We start from the raw sequence: 25,479 nt of genomic DNA, 5'->3' as shown, positions 1-25,479 counted from the left end.
CAATGTAAGCCATTACCCAGGACTCAGGAAGGGGACCTGAGACCTGTCCCCCTCAGTTATCCTCAGCAAGGGCAATAATATTCCTATTAGGCCGTCCCCAATCTGTGTTGGAGGGGCTATCCCAGCTCCTTGAGGGAGGGGGGGGCCTGCCGGCCTTGCCTCATTCCACCTTGTATTTTCTGGGGGCAGTGAAGCTGCCAGTGCCCAATTTTGCTGCAGAGGAAACAGGAGCCTTGTGGGAGCCACTCAGGTGGTTGCTGACCAGGGGGAGGGGTCTGGTTTAAGGCTGCCACGAGGACCCGGTTTGTCTGTTGTTGGGTCAGCATCAATTGCTTCCTAGCCTTCTCTTCCCTAGACTGGAGGTCCTGCAAACACTTGAGTTCTCATTCTTCGGCCTCTTTCTGTCTCTGTTCCTGTCAAGCAATGTCCTCCTGCCTCAGTCGGTCAGCTCGCTCCTTGGGTTTCGCAGGAGTTAAAAACTTTCTCTGCTATCTTAAGTAATTCAGTTAGTGATTGGGCTGTAAATGCATCAGCCCTCTGGAGCTTCCTGCGAATATCAGGGGCCGACTGATTGACAAAAGCAAGAAGAACAGCTGTCTGGCTATTGGGAGCTGTTAGGTCCACTGGGGAATAGAGGCGGAAGGCTTCCTGCAGCCACTCAAGAAATGCGGCAGGGGTCTCCTTGGGGCCCTGCCAAACAGAATCAATTTTAGCCAAATTAGTGGGTTCGTGGGCTGCTGCCCGAAGCTCAGCAAGGAGAGTCTGGCAGTAGGACTGAAGATGCTCCCTACCTTGATCAGTGGTGAAATTCCAGTCAGGCCGCTCGGTGGGGAACGCCGCAGCGAGGTATGTAGGGTCAGTGATGGGTCTCCCATCATATGCGAGAGCCAGCTTTTTACCTTCAGTGGTGATCCTACCACACTCCTCACTAATGAAGAGTATGCAGAGTAATTGCTGGCAATCATCCCAGGTGGGGACTGGATGAGAAAAATAGATTTGACCAGGTCTATTAGCTTCTGGGGCTGTTCAGAGAAAGGGGGATTTTGATGTTTCCAATTATACAAGTTGGAAGAAGTGAAAGGCCAGTACTGGAAAACAAGGGGACTCCCTTCTATCATGGGCCCTACAGTGTGGACTTGTAGGATGGAGGTAGAGGAAGGGGTTTCTGCTGGAATGGGGGGTGGCAGCTGCATCAAAGGCACCTGGCCTCTGGTGCGATGAGCTGGAGGAGGGCTGGGCAAGCCAGCTCCCTGTATGGGTGCTGCCTCATTCCCATCAGGGGGAAAGAGAGGGTATAGCTGGGGATTATAGGGAGGGGTGGCAGAGGAGGGTCAGGGAGGGGTTCTTCGGGTGGTGGGAGGACTGGAGGCAGGAGGGGATCTTCAAGGTTAGGCTTCTCAGGCAGGTCCTTGGTCCTCCTGTCCAGTGAGGCTTTTAAGACGTGGGAGGCCTCTGTATAAGGTTTCAACCAGGGTGGGAGGTCTAAGGCTAAACCTTGCCAGGTCAGGATGTAGGGGACCTGGTCTGGGTCCCCTTCTGGTCCAGGGAGGAGGGTCCACCCCCGAATGGCAGAGATGACACTGTTCTGCCAAGTACCTCCTCAGAGCCACCCGCACCCAAAGGAGGGCCATTCTATGTTACAGAAAGTCTGCAACTTTCCTTTATGAACTGTCAGGCTCAGGTTTGAAGCTCTTGACTTAAAGTCAGCATAATGTTGGAGAACCAGATCCAAGGGGGTGGACTGGCTTTGAACCATATCGGGTAGAGAGGTTAAGTAGAGGATGAGAAGGTAAATCAGAGAAAGAAAGATAAGGAGAGGAGTGATACCAGAGAGTTCAAAGAATTCTGATACAGGTGACTGCTTGTCAGAGGCCGGCTGCCGGTCCCTCCCTTGAGGCCGAAAAACCCCAGTGTGTCTAAAAAAAATATCACCTAGGGTTGAAAGAAAGATAAGGAGGGGAGTGATACCGGGGAGTTCAAAGGATCTTGATACCAGCGACTGCTTGTCAGGGGCTGCTGCCTGGTCCCTCCTTGCAGCCAAAAAACCTCAGTGTGTCAAAAAAAAAAATCACCTAGGGCTATAAGAGAAATATAGGGCTATAAAATCACCCAGAGATCGCAGGGCATCCCCCGGTCTCTCTTAGGGGTGCAATATCTTCCCAAAGGGGGTCTCTAACCCCCTTCCCTTTAAGCTAGTTGAGAGTAATCGCAACCTGACAGAAACTCGAACTCTGTCTGACAGAGACTCAGACTCTGTCCCTTTAATCTTAGTTGAGAGTAATCTCAACCTGATGGAGACTCAAACTCCATGCTCAGGGGACTCAAACCCCCCGAAAGTTCTAAGTTCGGTATGTACCCCGGACTGTATTCCTTCCCCACCCCTCACACAGATCTCAAGCACTTCCCCTGATTCCTGACTGGCTTCCTCTCAGATGAGAAGAACTGTGGAACAACAGAGTCCCCTCTCAGAAACAGGTAGGAGATTGGGACAGATGCCTTGGGGTGAACCCCTCACCACAGAAAGGGATGGGCCTCGGAACTTAGTGTAGGATGGCTTTTATAAACCGCAGGTATAGACTGTATCATCCACTGAGCTGTATGTTCATCGAGAGTCCTCCTCAACCCCATACACTTGCGATCAACACACACACACACACACACACACACCACTCAGCTCACCACCTGATGGTCCGGTCCAAGGTAGTGCCTTTGGCCCTTCTGTCAAGGGGTTCCGAGGGGGGACGATGCAGACGAGTTCCCATATGTTAGGGTCTGGGTTTTCGCCCACCACCACAGAAGACCAATAGACAATGCAATTAACAAGACGGTCGTTTATTGGACTGGTGCGCACCAGGGGAGCTCAGCAAAAGAGTTCCAATTGTAGTCTGGGGATGCTGGGATATATATACCCTCCAGCACGTATGGTCCCCCCAGTCCATTGTTGGGATGTTGCCGGCATTTATGGCCCCCTCCCCAGCCCTTATCTGGTATATACCATTGTTGGAATGTTGCCAGTATTTATGGCACCCCCCCTCAAGTTATTATCTGGAACCTACTGCTGCTGGGACCTTAACCTATTTATGTTTAACTTCCAAGCTGCTCACGCCTCCCTCAGACTGGAGGACAGCTTTTCCATCCATGCTGTCCTCCCAGGGAACAGCCTTTCCATTCATGCTGTCCTCCCAGGAACTGCTCCCTATCTTGCTGTTCCACCTTACTATCCTCCTAGCCATTCTCAACATTACTTTCTAAATTAATAAATTTCTCTTTTTGTTTTTAAGCTAAGTTTTAGAGTCTTGCATTCTTGCAAAAGGTATCCTTCTCAACCCCAGGGGTACACATCTGGACCCCCATAACAGTACCACATATTATGACATCCAAATTCTTAATGGAAAAGTTAAGTGAGTTATAGATGGAAATAGATAATAAAATAACACTAGTGAGTAGTAGTAACTGGAAAAAACACAGAATTATTAAATAGTCAAAATCACTCTTTAATCAAGGGCAAAAGGGGTTCAGCACTAGGAGGCCTTGACAACAGAGCTACTGGCCACCTGCGACTGCACAGAGTCTGAGGATTGAACTCTGGCCACTCTGATCATTGACCCCTGTGAGTGCCACCGTTCACAATTGACTCTGAGGAACAAAAGAATTTGGGGAGCCTATATACCATTTAGGGAGTCTAGGGGCAGGGAAGATGATTGACATCCTTATAGCTACAAAGAAAATGGGAATATTCAAACTACATTGACAGGATAAATCAAGCTTGGGAAAAGAATCATAGCTAGACGCTAGGGTGTAAGAGAAGGGGCTACTGGGCAGGACTGAGCTAAGGTAAGCGCGGGGCGAGGAGGTACCAGCGCCAGACGAGGACGAATCGAGCGTCACCGCCACCACCACCACCACCACCACCGCCGCTGCCTTCGCCTTCAGATCATCGGGACCAGCCATCTCTGCCGCCTCCGTCGCATCGCCCCCCCCCACCCCGCTCTGATGGCGACTCCCGAGGATTCTCAGGAGCATGATTCGACCAGCGAGGGCATGGATGATAGCAACCATGATCCCCAGTTTGAGCCCATTGTCTCTCTGCCTGAGCAGGAGATTAAGACCCTGGAGGAAGATGAAGAAGAGCTCTTTAAGATGCGAGCAAAGCTGTTCCGATTTGCATCTGAGAATGACCTTCCAGAGTGGAAAGAGCGAGGGACAGGTGATGTGAAGCTACTGAAACACAAGGAGAAAGGGACGATTCGCCTCCTCATGAGGCGGGACAAGACTCTGAAGATCTGTGCGAATCACTATATAACCCCCCTGATGGAGCTGAAGCCCAATGCAGGCAGTGACAGGGCTTGGGTTTGGAACACACATGCTGACTTTGCCGATGAAAGTCCAAAGCCAGAGCTGCTGGCCATCCGATTCCTGAATGCAGAAAATGCCCAGAAGTTTAAGGCAAAATTCGAAGAATGCAAGAAGGAGCTAAAAAACCAAGAAAATAAAGTAAAAAATGAAGAACCAAAAATAGAACCAAAAGAAGAATCTGTAGAACCGAAAGAAGAACCAAAAGAAGAATCGAAAGAAGAGAAAGCAGGAATAGTCAAAGAGAGAAGTTCTGACCAAATGGCTGAGAAGTTAGAGGCACTCTCAGTGAAGGATGGTGACCCAGAGTCTAACCAAGAGATCCAGGTGCAGGAGGCGGCGCTTGAGACCCAGGAGGCCCAAGAGAGCCAGGAGGACCAAGAGGAACAGGAGCCCGAGGCCCAGGATAAGGACACTGAGCTGCAATAAGTCATCTCACCATGGGCCTCACATTCTTTCCTAATTTTTTCCTTTTATTTTCTTTATTTTTGTTCATTTTTGGTTTTGTTTTGTTTTGTTTTTTTTACAAGGGACTTTATATAAAGAACTGAATTCTAGCCTCCAGGTTGTTTTCTAAGCTTTTACCCTTTTGAAGATGTCTTCTTCTTCAGCAGACCCATTCCCCAGTCCAATGTACTGCGCTCATGCCATTCTTTTCCATAGTGGAAACACTTATTTATAGTCCATCCAAAAGAGTGAATAAAACATTTCAAAGCTGCATCTGAAAAAGAAAAAAAAAAAAAAAAAAAAAAGAAAAAAAAAAAAAGAGAAGGGGCTACTAACAATAGATACTAAAGGATGGTTCCAGATCAGGTGTGGATCTTCTTCTTGGGAAAGGTTCTGATACAATAGGGGAGACTACCTAAAACAAAGAGGGTCCTTAGCATATGCTTAGTCTCACCCAACTAGGATTGTCATTTCCCTTAGGGTCTCCCAATCAGTCTGAAACTGCTAGCCTGAGATTCTCTTCAGGGTAGATTCCCATGGGTAAAGGGAACAAGTACAAGCTTTGGTGTCTCCAATCTATAAACTAGTCCTAAAATTTGGGGTTCATCAGACCTCACTAGGCCACAAGTTTGGGATTCCTAGATTCCATGTGGACAGTAGTCTTAAACTCCTCCTCTCAGAACTAGATGAATCTAATCCAAAAAAAAAATTAAGGAAATGAATAAAATCTTATTTAAGTTAAATATGATAAATATCTGAAGAGAACTGAATGGGATCATAAAAAGTATCTTCTTCTCAGTGTTTATGGCATCTTCATAAAAATCCCCTATATTACAGCACAAAAATATTATAGTTAAATATAGAAAAGCAGAAATATTAAATGCATCTCATACATCATATGACACTAAAAATTACAAATAATAAAAGGTCATGAAAGCAAATGAAAACTAATTGGAAATTAAATAGCTTAATTTTAAAGAAGGAGTGGAATAAAGAAAAAGTTATTGAAACAATAATTTCATTAAAGAGAATAATAATAAAAAGGAGAAAAAATAACAAAGCCTTGGCGATACAGGTAAAGCAGGTTTAGAGATACATTTGTACATTTGTGTCTCTAAACCTTATGTTTAAAAATAGAGAAGAAAAATTAATATATTAGACATATACTTTTTAAAAAACTAGAAAAGGAACAAATTTAAAATATCCAAATAAATCCCAAATTTTAAATCCTAAAAATTAAAGGTAAGATCATTAAAATAAAATATAAGGAACAATTGAATTAATCAATAAATATAGAAATTGGTTTTCTTTTAAAAATCAGCAAAATTGAAAAGCAATCAATTAATGGGTGTGTGCAAGAAAAAGAGAGAGAGAGAGAGAAGGAGGGAGGGAGGGAGAGAAGAAAACCAAAGTAACAGCATTAAAGATGAAATGGATGAATACATCACCAATGAAGATGAAATTATAAAGTAATATAACATATATAATTATACATATAATTTTATTTATATTAATATAATATAAAGAAGTTATTTGGTAATATTTTGATAAATTATATGGAAAAGAAATTTAACAATATAAGAGAAATGGAAGAATACTTACCAAAAATTTCCTAGACTATTAGAGCAAGAAAAATCATTTCTAAATAAGCATATTATAGAAGAAGAAATTGAACAAGCCATAAATGAACTTCCTAAGAAAATAGCATCAGATCCAGATAGATTTATAAGTGTATTCTACAAAACATTTGAGTATCAATTAATTCTAATATTATATAATTTGAAATAACAGCTAAAGAATGAGTTTTCTGAATCTCCTTTTATGAAACAAATATGGTGTTGATACCTAAACCAGGAAGGGCAAAAACAGAGAAAGAAATCATGTATGTATTAAAACAAGAAAAATATATGTGCATTTATATACATTTTATATAACAACTTGTTTACCTATATATTCATATGCATAGGTGGATCTTGATATCTAATTTCCATATCCATATGTATATGTATATCTGCTCATTACATCTATTAGAAAATAAGATTTTTAAATAGAAATTGTTTTATTTGTTCTATTGGCCTCTCCTTCCTAGCACAATGACTGATACCTAGTAGCCACTAATTTAATATTTATTGATTTATTGACCAAACATATATTAATTCCTAGGGGTATCACTCAGTCATTTATAGAATCATAGAAATAATCATCACAATGATGACCATAAACTTAGTATTTATATCATTTTAAAATAAATAACACTATTTCAATTATCGCAGATCTAATATTTGATCATCCAATCATTGCTTCGAGATCACTAGTGCAGAGTGACACCACAGCCCCAATCAGCCTATTTTACTTTTTAATTGTTGACAAGTTTTTTTTTGACACATTAATCCTCAATTTGACTTTGACATTGTCTAACAATTACTCCTGTTTCTATTGTTTGGGGTCCAGCAGAACAAGTTTAATCATGCTTCCAGATGATAACCTTTCAATGATTAAAGAAAACTATTATATCTTCAGCTAAGTCTTATTTTCCTCAAGGCTATGTGTGTTGAGTTCCTTAACTAATATTATATACCATTCAGTTTAATAGTATAGTGAGTAATTAAGTTGACCACCCCAACTGTCGCATGTCAGATTTCTCATCTAGGTATCTGAAAACTTACTCTCAATGCTGGTTCCTATATTAGCATGTCTGATTTTCCAGACAGCTTACCACTACACTATTAGACTCCAATTATCCCATTAGCCTAAGATAATTCTCTCAAGAGAAAAAATAGTCCCCTTACTCACCACTTTAGCCTTTCAGCTTCCACTATGTATTTCAATTAAGAAAATGAGCCACTCACAATAATGTCACTTTTTAGTCTAAAATATAAACATTTACCTAAAAATATAGCAAAAATCAATATCAGAGGTTTTAATATATTAAAGAAAATGCATCAATAATCAGAAAATATAAATAAATATAAGTAATGATCTCTTGTTAATGCACTCAGTTTATATGAGAGAGAATGAACTCAAATGTACAGAAATTCTCAAAGGAAATAATAGGAGAAGAAAATCCCTGTGCTCAGGGTTACTCACAACTCTGTAACTACAAACTTGGATTGTCCCCTTTTTGTTTAAAGAACTGTCCTTAAAAATTCCTTGATGACCATAACTTCTGAATTCTTTAGATGTTCCCACTGTAAATCTGTTAATTCATGTTGACTGACTAATTTTTTAACTAAGTACAATTTCTCAGCTAATCTAGCTGATTAGTTGATAAAGTTGTAAAATCTTACCTTCATATTTCTCCATCTGTCCAGCTTTCTGTTTCTCTTTCCCTCTCCTCTCTCTTCCATATATTTTAGCTATTTGATTATAAGCAGATAAATTATAATTGTCTCAGAATCATGTAAATTCTTATGACCGTATTTTCTAGTTATTAACCTAAAAGTTTTCCTAGTCAATTAAGTATACTCTGTTCTCTATTTACTCTAGGCTTCATTTGCTTGTCACCTTCAAAATTCCAAAAGAACTATCTCCTACTTTCAATCAGAGCAAAGTTGAAATCCTTAGCTATATAAGGAGAGTATAACTTCACTATAACCTTAAATAAACTCTATGTTGCATGAGCATTAAATTATAATGTTTATAATTTTCTAAATAATATATAAAACATGAATAAGCAAGAAACAAATCAATTATAGTAATGGCTTTGAAAATCAAATGAAAATTCAGGAAAATTGTATACATATTTGATCTTTTATGTTGTCATAAAAGTATATCAGCATGTTGTACTAGAGACTCAACACCAGAAACAGTATATCCTACCAATGACACTGTGTTGTTGGTAAATTGTTTAATCTTTTAATGATCTTGGAAATTTAAGATTTGCAGAAAAGTTATAATCACCACCAGTAGAGAATATTTTTGAGATTCAGGAATTTCCTTTATAAGGCAATCACAAATCTAATTCCTATTTATCTTTTCTAGAAGATAAGTTAAAGCAGTTGGTTGGTGCTATATTGTAGCACTCCCAAGTCACTAAAAAGATCCCAATTGGTTCCTTTTTCTTGAAAACGGGATTTTTAAGATATAGATCTTGACTGTATAACCGTGATCCTTATGATGCTCAGTGTGGTATTTGGAGTGTTCAAAGAAGGCTTACACCTGTAGTGCTTTCTCAGCCCTTTCAAAGACCACTCACTATCTTTGCTGTCTACCTGCCACCAAGCTTTCACCTGTGGGTCCAAGAAACTGTATCATGGACAACAGCTCCACTCCAGCAAATTATTTTACCAGGTGGATTAAACCATGACAAGGGTAGATAACAAGCCTTGAAATCATTGATGAGTTAGGGGTGTTTCTAGTCAAACATGTGAAGGCTTCCCCTACTAGAATGGATAGAAGAGAATACTTTGTTCCAATGGCCCTGAAGTCAACTGAAGCAGGTGATTTGAAACATCTAGAACATGGCCAAACATTATGGTCTTTCTTTAAAAGACTGAATAAAATTTTAAAAATTACTTGCAGGTAAATAAATCGATGGATCCCATGGAATACACAGTAGTTTCTAAATTTTAAGTTGACATAATTATAAACAAAATATAGCTCTTATTCAAGAGATTATAACATCAGATCTATAATAAAGAGATTATATCAATGATTGTCAGTCATCTTTACATAAATTATTTTGAAGAAAGATTATTAGAACATCAATAACATAAAAGGCATTGTGGGTTTGTTTCTATATTAATCATTTCTCAATTTTGTTATTCTTTGATCTATCCAACATTTGTCAATAATGACAATAGTTTTTCCTTGATAGTCTCTTTCCTTGAATTCTTTGATACCACCTTCATGTCAGTCTCCTCTTCTGCATAAATATAATGCCACCTTCCTCTTTCCAAAATCCTTGTTCCCAATTCTGTATGATGTCTCTTTAAACAATCTTGTGCCCTTCTCTGAACTATTACCAATGAATGTTGTCTTATATCCTTAGATTGTTAGCTCTTTGAAGGTAAAGATTGTCTTTATTTTTATTAATTGTATCCCAAAACCTTTGCACAGTTCATGACATTTAGAATTAATAAATATTCATTGGACTTGATTGGGTAAATTTCATCTCTTTTGGATGTCAGTTCTCTTTAAATCCCCATGTCATGGTTCAAAGCCCTAATTGCCCCACTCATCTTTCCATGATATTCTTCAGATTCATTCCATACTCTTCATATACATTGTCCCTACTCAAATTCAGAGCTTATGCCTTCTCATATAGCCTATTAAAATAGCATTATTATGCCCCTGTTTCCAGGTTCCTTCATGTAAAAATTATCTATCGCACACTTATCAAGATAATATTTATAACAAAATGGTATGAACAATTACATAACTCTTCTTTAAAATAAGCAAACCAAACTTCAATAGATTTCAAATAAACAAACTTCTAAACTTGGTAGTTAAATCCCTGCTAGAAAAGTCCCATTTTGACTGACAGAAATAATCATTACTTAAGCTAGTATTGATTTACCTATTGATTTGTTTTATCATATAAGGTATTGATTAAGATAGATTTTAAATTACTTTTATAAGATATATAATCATTAAATTTAGGTAGAGATCAAGTTCTTCATTTTGCAAAGCTGAGAACATAAATATTCATTTTTTTCTAGAATCAATACTATATATTGGTTCCAAGGCATAAGAGTGGTAAGGGCTAGGCAATTGGAGTTAACTGAGTTGCCCAAGATCACACTGCTAGGAAGTATCTGAGGCCAGTTTTGAGACCAGGACCTCCCATCTTTAATCCTGTCTCTCAGTCCACTGAGCCACCTAGCTACTCCATAAATATATCTTCATTTTTCAAGTCCAAAGTTATCTTGGTACTCAGCTAAATTACCTTCTGTGTTTAGCTTTGAGTTTTAACCATAATTATTGCAAAGAACTTTCCAACAACAAAACATTTCCATGATTTATAGACTGATTTATGTGATAATCTAGACAATCAAATTGGTAAATTGATGACTGTCCCTACCCCAAAATGACCCATTATGCCCCAAACATAGTCACATTTTAAATGCTGACAATAGGATCTAGGTAAACTACTCTCTCATTTTTCCATTTCTAATTTGTGCTATAAAAATAAACCCTGTAAACCCTCAGTTTGTCTTTGGTTGCTGAGTTAACACTGACCTCATTTACTGACAATTGCCAATATTGCTAATAAATGATCATTCTTGAAACTTAGTGCCTTAGTTTTTCTTTATGGAAAAATTTTATTGTGAAGTGAATTAATTTTTCAGTCTTATTTCATACCATTCTATTCTATTTTATATTCCAAATCAATTAAATTACTATTTCTCTTATCTAAGACTTCTGTCTTATTTATCCAAAGATGCAAAAGATTCATCTTCCATGCCTCAAATCTCCTCCATATAGGAGTTAAATAAAAGTCTGTCAAATAAAAGTCTCCTATTTTTTTGAGCTTTGAATGAGAAGAACATTTCTACAGGAACACTGTCTTCTTCTTCTGTCAGTATGCATACACACACAAAACCTAAACCATAGTAAACACCTAATAGCTCCTAATTGACTAACAGCTGAAAGTTATCTCTTTCTCCTCAAAATTTCTTATGGTACTTTATGTCTTCTTATTACTTATTACTTTCTGCCTTGTATCACATTTATTTGTATAGATGTCTCCCAATTAATAAATTGTAAACACCTTTAAGGCACAGATCAGAATTTTTTTTAACTTTTTGCATTTCCAGTGCCTTGGATAGCCTACTGCATGTTACATATTCCTAACAGGTAGGAGACCGTTGAATGGTTTTGTTGAATTCACACAGTTTATATATAATTCAGGTATAAGGCCTTTGCCTTACAACATTTATTATATTATATGTACATATATATTTATACATGTGATATATTTCTTATAGTTTACATTAGCAAATTCTTGTCTCTTGCAAAGTGGCAAAAATATGTTCTATATCATAATAATATAGGTATAAAAGGAAGGGGCAACAGAAGCTACTTTGTGCCAGTCTCCTCATTTATAGGAAAACTAAGGTTAAGAGGAGTTAAACGAATTGCTTAAAACTACATAGACAGTGTAAGTTAGGGATTATTAGGCAGGCACAATGCATAGAGTCTTGGATGTGCAGTTCAAATCTAGCCTCAGAAACTTAATTGTATGTTCCTGGTCATGTCACTTAATATTATCTGACTTTATTTCTGCATTTATAAATCTGATAGAATAATTACACTTACCTCCAAGTGTTGCTGAAGAATGCAGTAAGGCAAAATTTGGAAAGTATTTTGCAAATTATAAAATTCTATGAAAATATTAGCTATTAGGAATTAAAAAAAACATTAATGGTGGCACACGTGTGTAATCCTTACTACATGGAGATTCTGAAGGTGGTGGATCACTTCAGCTAAGGATTTCTGAGCTGAAGTAATGGTAAAGAATGTGTTCTTTGCTAAGACTAGCAGCAATAGTGAATCACTTGGAGCTGGCTTACTATGGAGGGACTATGGAGATCAGGTCAGAAATGGAATATATCGAAACTTCTGTGTGGATCAGGAAAGGGTCCTTGAGTTGGCACTGCATTTTCATATTTTAAAAAAAGTCATAAATTGAACCCTTGCTCTCCTTCCCTATATTTCACTTAGACTCAATATTTGGTATACATAAATAAGAAAATACAATATTTTCTTTTGCAATCTAGGAAATGACACTGGTTCATATGAAAAGATAATTTTCAGCTGGGCTTCACACAATAGTGATTAAAAGTCATGAAAATATGAAAAATGGAATGAGAATATGAAAATGGATTTTATATATTTTATTATGGACTTTTTGTTCTAAATGGATTTGATTATGTTTTGCTCTCTGAAATGTTAGAGATAAATCATTACAACAAAAATACTTTTTTTCCTTGGGGTAGAGTTGTAGCTCTAATTTGTTGAATAATGGAGCAAATTCAGCATCTCACTAGGTGTGATTTCTTTATGTATATCACATTTTAGTAGCTTATTAGAATGACTAATTGGTACATGTAAGCCAAAAAATAACGAAAGTAATCCATCATCAACGCGCGCGCGCGCGCGTGTGTGTGTGTGTGTGTGTGTGTGTGTGTGTGTGTGTGTGTGTGTGTGTTTAAAGACATGGAGCAAACCAAATGGAGAGTTTGAAAAATTTGCCAAACAATGCACTCTCTAAAATGTCCTCCATTAAAGCCACATTCTAATTGTTCACCTTGCTATAATCTGACCTGAGGGATTTCTCAGAAACTACCATATTGGAAAATTTCAGCTTTAAGTTCCCTCTTCTGTTATCAACATAGTTTTAAGTTCCTTCAGTTACTTTACTTTGTTTATAAGATGGTTCTATTAAAACTGTCTTTCTCTCACCTCTGATGCCCTCTTTTTAATTGATATTTCCTCTTCTTCTCTTCTCCTTCAATTATTCCTGTTTTTAAATTTTAAATTTGCATATGTATGCCTTTTAAAATTATTTCTCTCATGTTCTTCATTATGTCTTTTTCTATGTACTAAAGTCAAGATTCTCTGAATCAAGACATCTATTAATATCTGGTCTCTTTTTTTCCTCAGTATTTAATCAAAGCTTCTCAGGTATCCATTTTAGACTCTCCTAGCTTTGTGCCACTGAGTTATAGAGTTTGCCCCAATACATTCCCTTTTCCACTGTTCATCACTTCTGGAAAAATACTAATCATATTCCGAATCAGAGAAGACATGATAGGGCACCTCCCTTACATCCCTGATTATTAATCCCATCACTTATCCTTACCCTCTCTTTTGACATTTTTAGTTATATTTTCCTAGACATTTCTTCTTTGTGTCCTTATTATCCCACTCTTCCCGATTCTTGCTGTTCCCAATGGTTCCAACTCCCCCTCTCACCCAGAAAAATAGACTATTCAAATACCAAATTCCCCATATTTCATCTCCTTTCACAAACTTTCAATTCACCTATAGAAGCACTTGTTCCCCTCTCACCTCCAAAGTAAAATCTCCCCTTTTCAGTCCTTCTGCCTTCCTCCTCATGCACTTTGCAGAAGTATCTTCTCTTTCTGAGACCCCTAAAAATTACCAACTGTAAGATTAAAATTTTGGGAAACTGAAGCAGGTAGAAATTAGTTTCTCTCTGCAAGGACTATTATATTTTTAGAGGTTTATTGAATATTAAAATATAAAGAAAATACAAGTAAGAGAGGCACATGTCTAGGCCCAAAGAGACTATTCACGACCACTCACATCTTGCCTGCTAGGTAGAGAGCTGTGTGTGCTCCGAAGCAGAAGTAGAAAAAAAAAAGGCAGAGCCTATTCACAACCAGGTTAAATACCCCATCTTGCTCTTCGCCCAGGTGAGGTTTCAGTGGAGCAAGGATTTCTGGGGATTGAAGTCCTGGATTCAAGTCTCCATTTTTAACACTTCTCCTCATTACTAACTCTTTACTTGACCCTGCCATGTCACTCACTCCTTTGTATCACCCTTATTTCTTCCTCGCCCTCTATATACCTTCCCACACTATAATATAGATTCACAAAAAAAAATTCTTCTATAGGCAGGGTGTTGCCAGGTTCTGTCTGTAATAAATTGTGTCTGCCTCTCTACTGTTATCTCTATTACATTTATGCCTTCTCCACTTTACTGGTCTGTCAGTTGTTGCTTTTGTTTGTATTGCCCATGTCTGCTGAATTTATTCAGTTGTTCTAAATTTCTAGATTGGGGGGGTATTTTTTAAAATTTTATTTAATTAGTCAATTTAGTCAATTAGTCATGTCCCTTTTCCATTTATCAATTGAGGAATGGCTTGATTTTTTTGTACAATTGATTTAGCTATTCATAAATTTGAGTAATTAGACATTTGTCAGAGGTTTTTATTATGAATATTGTTTCCCAATTTGTTGCTTCCCTTCTAATTTTGGTTGCATTGTTTTTCTTTGTACAAAAACTTTCTAATTTAATGTAATAAATATTATTTATTTCACCTTTTGTGATTTTTTCTAACTCTTGCTTGGTCTTAAAATCTTTCCTTTCCCAAAGATCTGACAAGTATACTATTCTGTGTTCACCTAATTTACTTATACTTTCCTTCTTTATATTTAATTCTTTCACTCATTCTAAGTTTATCTTGGTGTAGGGTGTGAGATGTTGATCCAAACCTAATCTCTCCCATACTGTCTTCCAATTTTCCCAACAGTTTTTTTATCAAATAGTGGATTTTGGTCCCAAAAGCTGGGATCTTTGGGCTTATCATAGACTATCTTGCTGAGGTCACTTACCCCAAGTCTATTCCACTGATCCTCCTTTCTATCTCTTAGCCAGCACAATGTTGTTTTGATGGCCACTGCTCTTTAGTATAATTTAAGATTTAGGCCACCATCCTTCACATTTTTTCATTATTTCCCTGGATATCCTTGATCTTTTGTTTTTCCAAATGAACTTTGTTATGTTTTCTAATTCAATGAAAATGATTTTTGATAGTTTGATGGGGTTTTTTGGGGGGTGGGATTTCTAAGAGGCAAATAGTTTCTTCAGGAAAAATGCTTAAAATACTTCTTTATTACTTAATGTCCATCTTTTACACTGAATGGTTAAATCAGATTTCCAGGATAGATCTAGGCTGCCTCCTGAGTTCCATGGCTTTTAAGAATACATTTTTTCCCATTCTCTTTTTGTTATTTTCCATGTGAAATAGTCTTGTCTCTTTGGATAGCCTGTCCTTTGTATTTGCAGGTCTTTTTCCTGATGGCTTGTAGAATGTTTCTTCTCAAATTCAATGTTAATTTAAAACCTATATGTTGTGGAGTTTTCAGTTGGGGGTGAGTGTGTCTATGTGTGCATTTAATAGGTAGTATGTGAATACTTTCATTTGGAATTTTATTTTCTATGTTTAGAAGTTGTTTGTAATTCTCTTCTATTATTCCTTTTATTGTGGTGCTAAAGTTTTTGTTATTGTAAATGCAGAAGTTTGGGTGGACAAAGAAAGGGACACAAATACACCTTCCTATTCCTACTCTATCACTGTGGGAAAGAAAATGTGTGGCTTGGACAACAGTTATTACTAGCCCAGTATCCCAAATTAAATATTTCTCTTCCCCTAAAGCTGCCACTTGTTGCTTCCTCTTGTGAGTTGTTATTGCCATCTGTTGGTTCTTTGCAGAATGCAACTCTCACACAACTTCACAATTGAGTAAATTAAGTCAGCAAACATTTATTTAGTTCTCTCTTTGTACCAGCTACTGGAAAAGTATTGAATACATCAACCCATACAAAAATAAAGACACTCCTTGCTTTTAAAAAGCTTATACTACTACAAGGGAAGACAAAATATGAAAGAGAGATAAAAATTCGGGTAGTGTGAGAATGGAGATATTTGCTAAGTCTACAGAGTCAGAAGCAAAACCAGGAGAGGAATGAAGGATGAGTAGCATGGGCTATTCCCTAAAATGGAGATGGCAAAAGAAATTCAAATGTCAAAATTAGAAGAACAGAAAATTAGGGGGGGATTTATAGACAGCCTCAGGTAGAGGTCCTATAGATAAAATATATAGATATCTTTAACAAATTTATGAGAATGAGCCATTTCCCAATTGATAAATGGGCAAAATATATTTATAGACAATTTTTGGATGAAGAAATCAAAGCGATATATAGGAATATTTTTAATGTTCTAAATCACTACTAATTAGAGAAATCCAATTCAAAATAATTCTAAGATATCACACACCCATCAGATTAGCTTAAAATGATAAACAGGCACTATGACAAATGTTGGAGGGAATGTGGAAATAATGGGGATACTAGTGTACTGTTCTTGGAGATGTGAAATAATTGAACCATTTTGGAGAACAATTTGTAAGAGTTATAAAACTGGGTGTAACCTTAGACCTAGAAATACCATTGCTAAGTTCATTTCCCAAGGAGATCAGGGAAAAGGGAAAAGAATCTATATGTTCCAAAATATTACAGCAACCCTTCTAGTAGTAGCAAAAAAAAAAAAAAGGAAATTGAGGACCTATTCATCAGTTGGGGGTATAAATGGTGGTATATGATTGTGGTTGAATACTGCTTCACCATAAAATATTGTGAGTGGGCTAATTTAAAAAGAAAACTTTGAAAGAACTACGGAGATAATGAACAGCAAATTGAGTAGAACCAAGAGAACAATATAAACAGCTATAGAATTGATATTTGAAGAATAACTTATGAATGTTATCTGTAGAGAATGAACTAAAAAATGGAAGCACACAAGATATAATTTATATATGTATATCTGTCTACTGAATGATACCTTTTATGTTGCAGGGAGGGAAAAGAAGGGTTGAGATACATAAATAAATAATATAATATAATATATAAATGTCAATATAAAGAAAAAAGAAAAAAGCATGGAAAACAATTAACCAGGAAGAAAAAAAAAAGAGAGAATGTAAGACCCTTTAAGGCAGGGACCATCCCATTTTCATATATGTTCAATAAATGCTTTTTTAATTGAATTGAAAAATAAAGTTGAGTCTCAGTGCTAGGTCAGCCTTTTGTGAGTTAGATAATTAGCCATAGCCAAATGTCTCAAAAGAAAACAAAAAAATAAAAATAATTTCTTTCTCATGGGGCAGCTCCCTCAGGTCAGGTAGACATTGGATTAGGGTCAATAGAGTCCTTTCATCTTTCATGTTCCCCTTAGTAGATAGGAATTCACCCTGTAGATTTACTTGGCAAATTAGAAGAAAGGTAGGCTGGTACTGCCAACTTTTATCTGCATCCTGGTAACTATATCTTTATAGGAACCACCTGCAGTTCCTATATAATAAAGTTGTGGGTGGTGACCATGAGGAGAAATGAGACTGGAGGAAAATAAGTGAATAGAAAATAGAGATAGAGGGAGAAACACGGGAATAGAGACTCAAAGTCAACAAGTTAAAACACATGGGGAGTCCCGATCTCCGTGGATACTTCCCATAGGCAAAGGTGCCAGAGAATTAATGGGAAATATGAGAAACAAGAAAACACTTGGGGAGTAAGACTTCCTTAATTCTTCCCATGGGCAAGAGTGCCAGAGAATTAAGGGAAGCATGGGGGCAACAGCGTCGCCAGAAATGAGAGGTCAGGTGGAACAAGATAGGAAAGAGCATATAGAGTAGTGGTTCTCAACCTCTCGATTTGTAGCAATGAGAACATATCAGGTATTTACATTCCAAATCAAAGCTGTAGCAAAATTATAGTTTTGAAGTAGCCACCAAAATAATTTTTTGGTTTGGGGTCACCATAACATGAGGAACTGTATTGTGGGGTCACGGCATTAGAAAGGTTGAGAACCACTGTTCTAGAGCAATCAGAAGATCCAAAGAGGATCAAGAGCATGATCCAGAGATGTAAGAGAGGGAGTCGCACTTGTTCCCTAGCTTTTATTGGAGATTCTAGGAATGTCAAGTGGGAGGTGATTGATTAATGAATACATAACATGGCATAGGTTTTAACACTGGTTGAATTGGCAATGATGAAATTGAAGAAGTGGAGATTAACCCAACATGTGCTTTGGAAAGGAATGTGGTCTGAAAAGGTGTGAGCTAGGATACTGCTACCAGTAACTTCCTGCTCAGGAATTCTCTTGTCCTTAGGACTGAAGACTTAGAAATGCAATAATCAATATTTAACATGGCCATGAGTCTGGCATATGAATACATAAGACACGATATCAATACATCAATCATACTTCCAAGATGCTAACTTTCCTGGTATGCTACAATCTTAATTGGTTGTCTTTCTATACAGAGAATGAACAGAATTGAATTGGACTTAGACGTTCCAAAGTATGAGTGGCAAATAATCTATGCTATATGTTTTCATCATCAAATAAGCACATTTCTCTGAATATTATCTTATTCATACCTATAACTCGGAGTCAGGCAGTAAGATCTAGTTGAAGAAGAGGAGACAAAAATCTTGATTTTAATTGATCCACTCATGCTCTGGAAAATGAATGAATTAATAATAATAGCTGCCATTTATTATTGTTTTAAGACTTACAATTATCTAATTAGAGCCTCACAATACTGCTGTGGGGGAATTCATTAGGTCAGTCAGTGGAGTCTTCTATGTGGCAGACAGACTCTGTGCTAAGAACTGTAGGTACAAAGCACAATATGCACTCAACTATTTACCAAAAAGCTATATACAAGATAAATATGAAATAATCAATAGAATGAAGGCACTAGAATTAAGAGACATTAAGACTGGCTTCCTGTCAGGTGCTAGAGGTGTTATCCTTTGTTTTTTTCTAGAGTGTGAAAGGTGAGACTTCCCTCATGATTTAATTCCTCCTTGGTCATCTAGTAAATAAAGAACCATCACACTACCTACATACATGATAGAGAAGGAGCTATCCCTCTCTCCTAGTTAAGGAATAATGGCAAAAATTACTGTAGAAACCATCTCATTTTTGCAGAAGCTTTTAGCATTCTCATTTACAAGTTAGTAGAATGTTTTCCTTCAAGGATAACTTAATGAAAAGGGAATTCATGTAGCAATGGTCATATATGGTGGATAATTTAATATTTTGTGAAATAAATTGGGAAATTTTCTGCATTCAGACTACATTTCAAAATTTTAATAACATTCTTTTAATCTAATGAATCTATGCCAAGTAAAAGGAACCGGGTGCTCTAGAATTAATGATGAAGGTGGGAAAATCTACAGAGACTTAATAAGACTGATAAAGAATATTAATCAGAGGAAGGAGGTTTATAAAGAAATAGTCTTAAAATCCTAGCATATTTAGCTTTTCAATACCTTGTCACCGTCTCAACTACTTAGAAACACAGATCACGTCAGCAAAAAGCATCCTCTTTCCAGGCTTATTGCAGTGTATCATCCAGTTTCTAGAAAATCTAATTTGCTCTTCAGAGCAGACAGACCACTTCAGTCTTATTTAGAAATTAGTCTCATTGAGTACCCTTTACAACAGGTACAACCACTTGCCCACTAGCAACCGGAGAACAAATCTTATGCTGATTGTGCTTCCAGAGGTCTCTCATTTTAGTCAGGACTATCAGAAGAAGGGGATTACAAAATATATCTGCAGGAGACTTTATGTAAGAAATCTGGAGCCATTACATGTTACTTTATACCCACAATCTTATCCTTTTACTCTTTTCCAGATATTTTATAGATATAAAACATTTTTTTCATCTTCTTCAATGAAAATGTAAAGCTATTGACTTTAGACTCTTCTCATTCATTTTTCCTCTTACTGATCAGAAATATGTGAGAGCAAAGGGGAGCAGATGGGGTTTTTCCCAAAGGAAGGGCAAAAACACATACAGTTTCAGTCTGTCATATTAATTTTTTTAAGTTGTTCAGTTCTTTAGTTTGGAGTGTTCATCTTTACTGCCCTATGGTTATGCCCCTGATTATTGGTTTTTTTTTTCAGTACTGAAAACCACAAGGATTCAACCATATGCTCTCTTTTCCTAGGAGGTTGGTAGAGAGTATTTTCAAAGGGGAATATTGGATATAGAGGGACAGAGAAATAAAGATGATATCACCAAAATTATATTTTAGAAGAATTTTTAATTGTTATTTTCCCCTGTGTAATTTTATTTCCTTCCAAGTTGGAAAGTATATCAGTGTTTAGCCTGAAACCAAAAATATTCCAAGAAAAATTTCTGCACTCAGCTTCTAGGGAGTTTCCTAGGGAACAAATATTTTCTGATCCTGGTGATTAATACTACCTGGTAATACACAATTTGGGTACGTCTAAAGTTTAAGAATTATTTCTTGGATAGCTAGGTGGCTTAATAAAGATCCAGGACTTGAATCAGAAAGATCTCCGGTTCAAACATGGCAACAGACATTTCCTAGCTGTGACTCAGAGGTCACTTTATCCCGATTTTCTAATCCTTATCACTCCTCTGCATTTACTTATTATCAACTGTAAAACAAAATGTAAGAGTTTGTTTCCTAATAAAGAATTATTACCACATTAGACTTGAAATTTAACCAAAAATGAAGGAAGTGTCTTTTTGGATTGGCAGCTTTAAGTGATCCTACCTGTTAAATTTATGATCCACAATATAAATGAAAAAAATATTTTAAGCACAAAGAAAGCAATAGAGAATGCTGCTGAAGAACAATGTAGTTGCATAAGTATGCAGAGACAAAGAAAGAACCAGGAGGCATGTCAACTATATTCAAGTTTTCACTCTGTGTACACCAGGGCCTGTCATTTTTTTTATATCTATGCCTCAGTTTCCTCACTTGTAAAATGAGGGTATTTATATATTACTTATTTCATAGCATGGTTGTTAAAGGACCTTATATACCTTAAAGCACTATAGAAATATGAATTAATATTGCTTTTCCAGAATAGAGCATTCTTAGAGCAGAATTAAAGCTAAAGTGGAACATGAAGAAACCAAATTTATCTTAAGATCCCTTCAAACACTGAGATTATATGAAGAGAATAGTGACTGGATAAGAGACCATGACATAAGACAATTTATATATATATAATATTACATATATATATGATATTAAGCCTTAAAAAGAAAAAAATTTGAGGAAAACAAGATGATTGTCTTTAAGGATTTAAGGGATATATAAATGAGGGTATGTGTTTGTATCTAGAGAGCAGTTCAAAAAGACAATATTTTGGCTTGACAAAAAGAAAAAAGTAAAAAGAAAATTGAACCATTAGAACTATTCAAAACCATAATAGTCTGTGTTAGGAAGCAGTGGTCTCCCCAATACCCAAGTAGTAGTTCCAGAATTTATACTTATCAACACCTCCTTCCTTCCCACATCCCATAGAGTTCTAGAGTCACAGAGAAATCACAAGTTTTTAGAGAGAACACTGCTTAGAATAACTAAAACTACTAACATTTTTATCCCATTTTTATCTAAACATAGGATTACATTCAGTGTAGGCACATCTTTCTTCGAGAGATGAGAATTTTTTTTTTCCTGGCTATTGGAAAATGTTACTCCATCATCAAACCCTGTTGCCTTCTTTTATATATGGGTTTACCAAACAGGTTGGTTTATCTTCATTATGTAGTATTCACCAAGCATTAGATTGCCTCCAACTTTTGTCACTGAACAGAAATTAGTTTCATAAAGTTGCTCTTCTTCCTCATTTCCAAAACTGCTTTATCACTTGTCAGGAGCTATAATTCTTCTTCATTATCAGGTTTTTTCTCTTCATTTTTTTCCTAGCACATCCCAGTTCCTGGAGAATCAGTCATAAATCCTTAAAATGTTGTCACATCCTCCTATCAAGCAAGGATTATGCAAGAACTGAACAACAATTATTTCTCCAAGTCTAAGATTTCTGTGTCCTTGATCTGATCCAGATCTTGCTTAGGCTTTATATACCTCTACCATTTTAATCCCTTGCCAACTTTAAAATGAAGGTTATCTCATGAAGGCTAGATGATGAATTTTTAGAATTCTTTGTCTTGGCCTCCAAAGTCCCTCCTAATAATGAAATTCTATGAGTATTTGCATCAAAGAATAGGTAGTTCTGAACTATAGTTAAAGATAGTAGAAGCAGGGGTGAAGGATGATACTATCCAGAGTGATTAAATTGAAGAATAAATATGGTCCTGAGGGAAGAGAAAAAACACAGTGTCGAGAGAGGTAGAAGAATTTAGTTTATTGAGGAAGGATGAAAAGTCTGGTCCATTCCATATTCTTTGAAGATATCACCATATACCAACATGGCACAATTACTGATTATCATAATGATGGTCATAAAGCATCAAAGAAATATAAATATTAAACTAAATTCAACACATTAAGTTTGGCAAGACAGAAAAGTATGTAATACATTTTTAAAGCTTTGTTTCTCGAAAATGGTAATAAATAATATATAATATAATAAAATAAATATAATAAATAATATAGTTATTTAATAATGAGTAAATAAGTCATCCTTTTAAAAGATTGGCCTACAATTATCCAGAAGCATGGAAACATAATTTGTCTAGCTACACAGCACCATAATGAAGTGGAAGGAGTAGTGAATCTGGAAATCAGAAGACATAGGTTCCAATTTCAATTATGCCATTTATATTTATATGACCATGGTCAAAATACTTACCACCATAACAGCTATAATAATGATGAAAAAAATTAAATTATTGTAAGAAATGCAAAAATGTGATAGAGAGACACAATATGAGCTCAAGCTTTTGGGAAAATGGTGACTATAGACTTGCCCAGTGCAAGGTTGCCACAGACCTTCAGTCTATAAAAATTACATCTGCAAAGCACACAAACTAAAGTGCAATAACATAAGGTATATCTGTATACATAGGTGTTTCTTTGTTTTCTCTCCCATTTAAATTTCAAGCCCTTGAGGATATGGCACCATGTTTTTCTTTGTAATCCTAGCTCTTAGCATAATGTTTGTCATATAACGAGTATAATAAATGCATGTTTACAGAATATGAAAATCATAGGGGCTGTGCTGATTAAAATAAAACCTTTCTCCCACTTCACCTGGAAACAAGCAGGATCACTGACCTACTCTCCCATCTCTTACCTTGATGTAGGGCATCCAGATTATACCCCAAATCTCCCTATCCATACTCCTTTACTATATATTCCCTCCTGATTAGACCATTAACACTATCATCCCTAAACCTCCTGAAAGGAAACCCAAACCTATATATAACTCTAACTTAAAGGACTGTTTCCTATTTCCCAATAGTTGTGTGCCAGGGCTCTTCAGACAACTCAGCCTCAGAGGCAGATCACTCATTGTACTCTAAGGATTCAAGAGTTGTGCCATCTGTTATTCCACAGCACCCCTACAGACTTAGAACTCTTCCCTTCACTATGAATAAGATCCTGACTGTTCCTAACTATTCCTGTTGTTTACTCAGCAACTTGAGAGAAGGGATTATCTCTTTTTTTTTAATTGCTATCCCCTTTGCTTAATAGAGCTCTTGGCACTTAACACTTAAAAGTTCAACATGTCTTTCTTTTTTTCTTTCCTACCTTCATTCTTCCTTTCTTATGATCTCTTTCTGGTCTCATCTATACATAAGATTAGTACCATTGATCATTAAGAAAGTTGGGATTTAGAATAGTAAAGAATTTGTTCAATTTTACATAACAAATCAGGAGAGAAGTCAGAGCTTGAATGTGTTTTGTCTCCAAATCCAGTGCTACAAGAGGAATTGGAGAAATAGCATTTGATTCAGAGTCAGAAGATCTGAGTCTGAATTCCTTTTCTACTAATTGATTACTACCATTTTTACTTCACTTCTCTTTGTCTATTTCCTCAAAATGAGCAATTCATTTAACCCAGTGTTAAGGTCCTTTCTAGTCCTAAAACTCACTACTTACATTCCCACCAATAACAATTCATACCACAGTTTTCCAGTAATCGGGTGTTGCACCCTTGCAACTTGACCCATTGGACAAATCTTGGCAATTTTGAACAATGGAGGTGAAAGAGAAGGAGAGGGTATATTAGATAAAAGAATGCACTTCAAGGAGAGTGGAATATAAACATAAATTTCACCACAAAGAGTAAGCTTGGTCCACAGAACTGTTAGGCATAAGGGCAAAAGCTGTTGCCAGTAGCCCTAAGCAGAGAATTAACCTCTCTCAATTTTTCACACAAATGATCGAGAGGTAAATAGAAATTACTCAGACTTCCAGGGTTGTTAAACCAGGCCTTTGTTAAAATTATAGAGATAAGATTTTAGAAAAAGGAGAAGCTGAAAATTCAGTTAAAAACCTTTCTATGACAGAGCTATTCAACTCAGAGAAATTTTGTTTTTTAGATGGCTTTTCTTGTGTATCTGTATTTGTGCTTTCCTGTTTGTATTTTATCCCTAGGGGAAGGAATGTGAATTTGGCTGTACAATAATCCTCTAAAGGTCTTGGGTATAGCATTCTACAAATGACTAGGCAGAGATGATTCTATGTTACAGATTGAGGGCACCTGCAGTCTTTGCAATATCTTTTGAGTCCTTCTTTATTCCCTTGGATATGTATATGTGTAGGTTGTGGTATTAGAATGCCAAATCCCATAGATGATATGAGAAAAAGGAGAGAGAACTTGTAGCAATAGTGGGATAAAGCATGAAATATGAAAAAGTTTAACTCTTGGCCAGCACTTGAGTCTTCATCTGCATCTGTTCTTGGTTTGAACTCTACAGAACATGATGCCCCTGAACCAGTGTCTTGTGGTATACCAGACTCCTGCTTTCTAGCTTCCTTTTGTGTGTCATCTTTCCCCATTACAGGGCAAGTTCCTTGAAGATAGAGACCGAAGATTCTTATATTTAATCCCAGTGGCAATAAGGAACTGTTGGAGTAGACTGGATAATGGGAGGGTTTACTTGGTCAGTTTAAATTTTCAGACTTGCATTTTAGAAGGATTCATTGGACTTCTGAGAGGTAGATGGAGAGATCTGAGGCAGAGAGACCAATAATCAAACTATTATACTCTCCTGGCAAGAGGTTGTACGCACCTGGACAAATGTGTTGACAGTATCAAAGGAAAGAAAGTGGCATAGACAAGACATATTATAAAAATAGAAATGACAGGAACTGACTACTTATTGCATATGAAGAGGCAATAAAGAGTTAGTTGATGAGGATAACACTTAGGTTGTGAATCTGGGTGACTTGAAGTT

General features: G+C 36.7%; 1 protein-coding gene across 1 annotated transcript; it reads left to right on the top strand.

Annotated features, from left to right (window-relative positions):
• Window positions 1-3,823: 3,823 nt before the first annotated feature.
• LOC100028533 (ran-specific GTPase-activating protein-like) lies at window positions 3,824-5,073 on the top strand. Its single transcript, XM_056823611.1, has one exon. It carries the CDS (start codon window positions 3,994-3,996, stop codon window positions 4,780-4,782), a length of 789 nt encoding a protein of 262 aa, XP_056679589.1. The 5' UTR covers window positions 3,824-3,993; the 3' UTR covers window positions 4,783-5,073.
• Window positions 5,074-25,479: the final 20,406 nt, after the last annotated feature.

Source organism: Monodelphis domestica, chromosome 3 (genome assembly GCF_027887165.1).
Source record: "Monodelphis domestica isolate mMonDom1 chromosome 3, mMonDom1.pri, whole genome shotgun sequence".
Lineage (NCBI taxonomy): Eukaryota > Metazoa > Chordata > Mammalia > Didelphimorphia > Didelphidae > Monodelphis > Monodelphis domestica.
The sequence above is the reverse complement of the archived record's forward strand: the minus strand, read 5'-3'. Positions and strand labels throughout refer to the sequence as shown.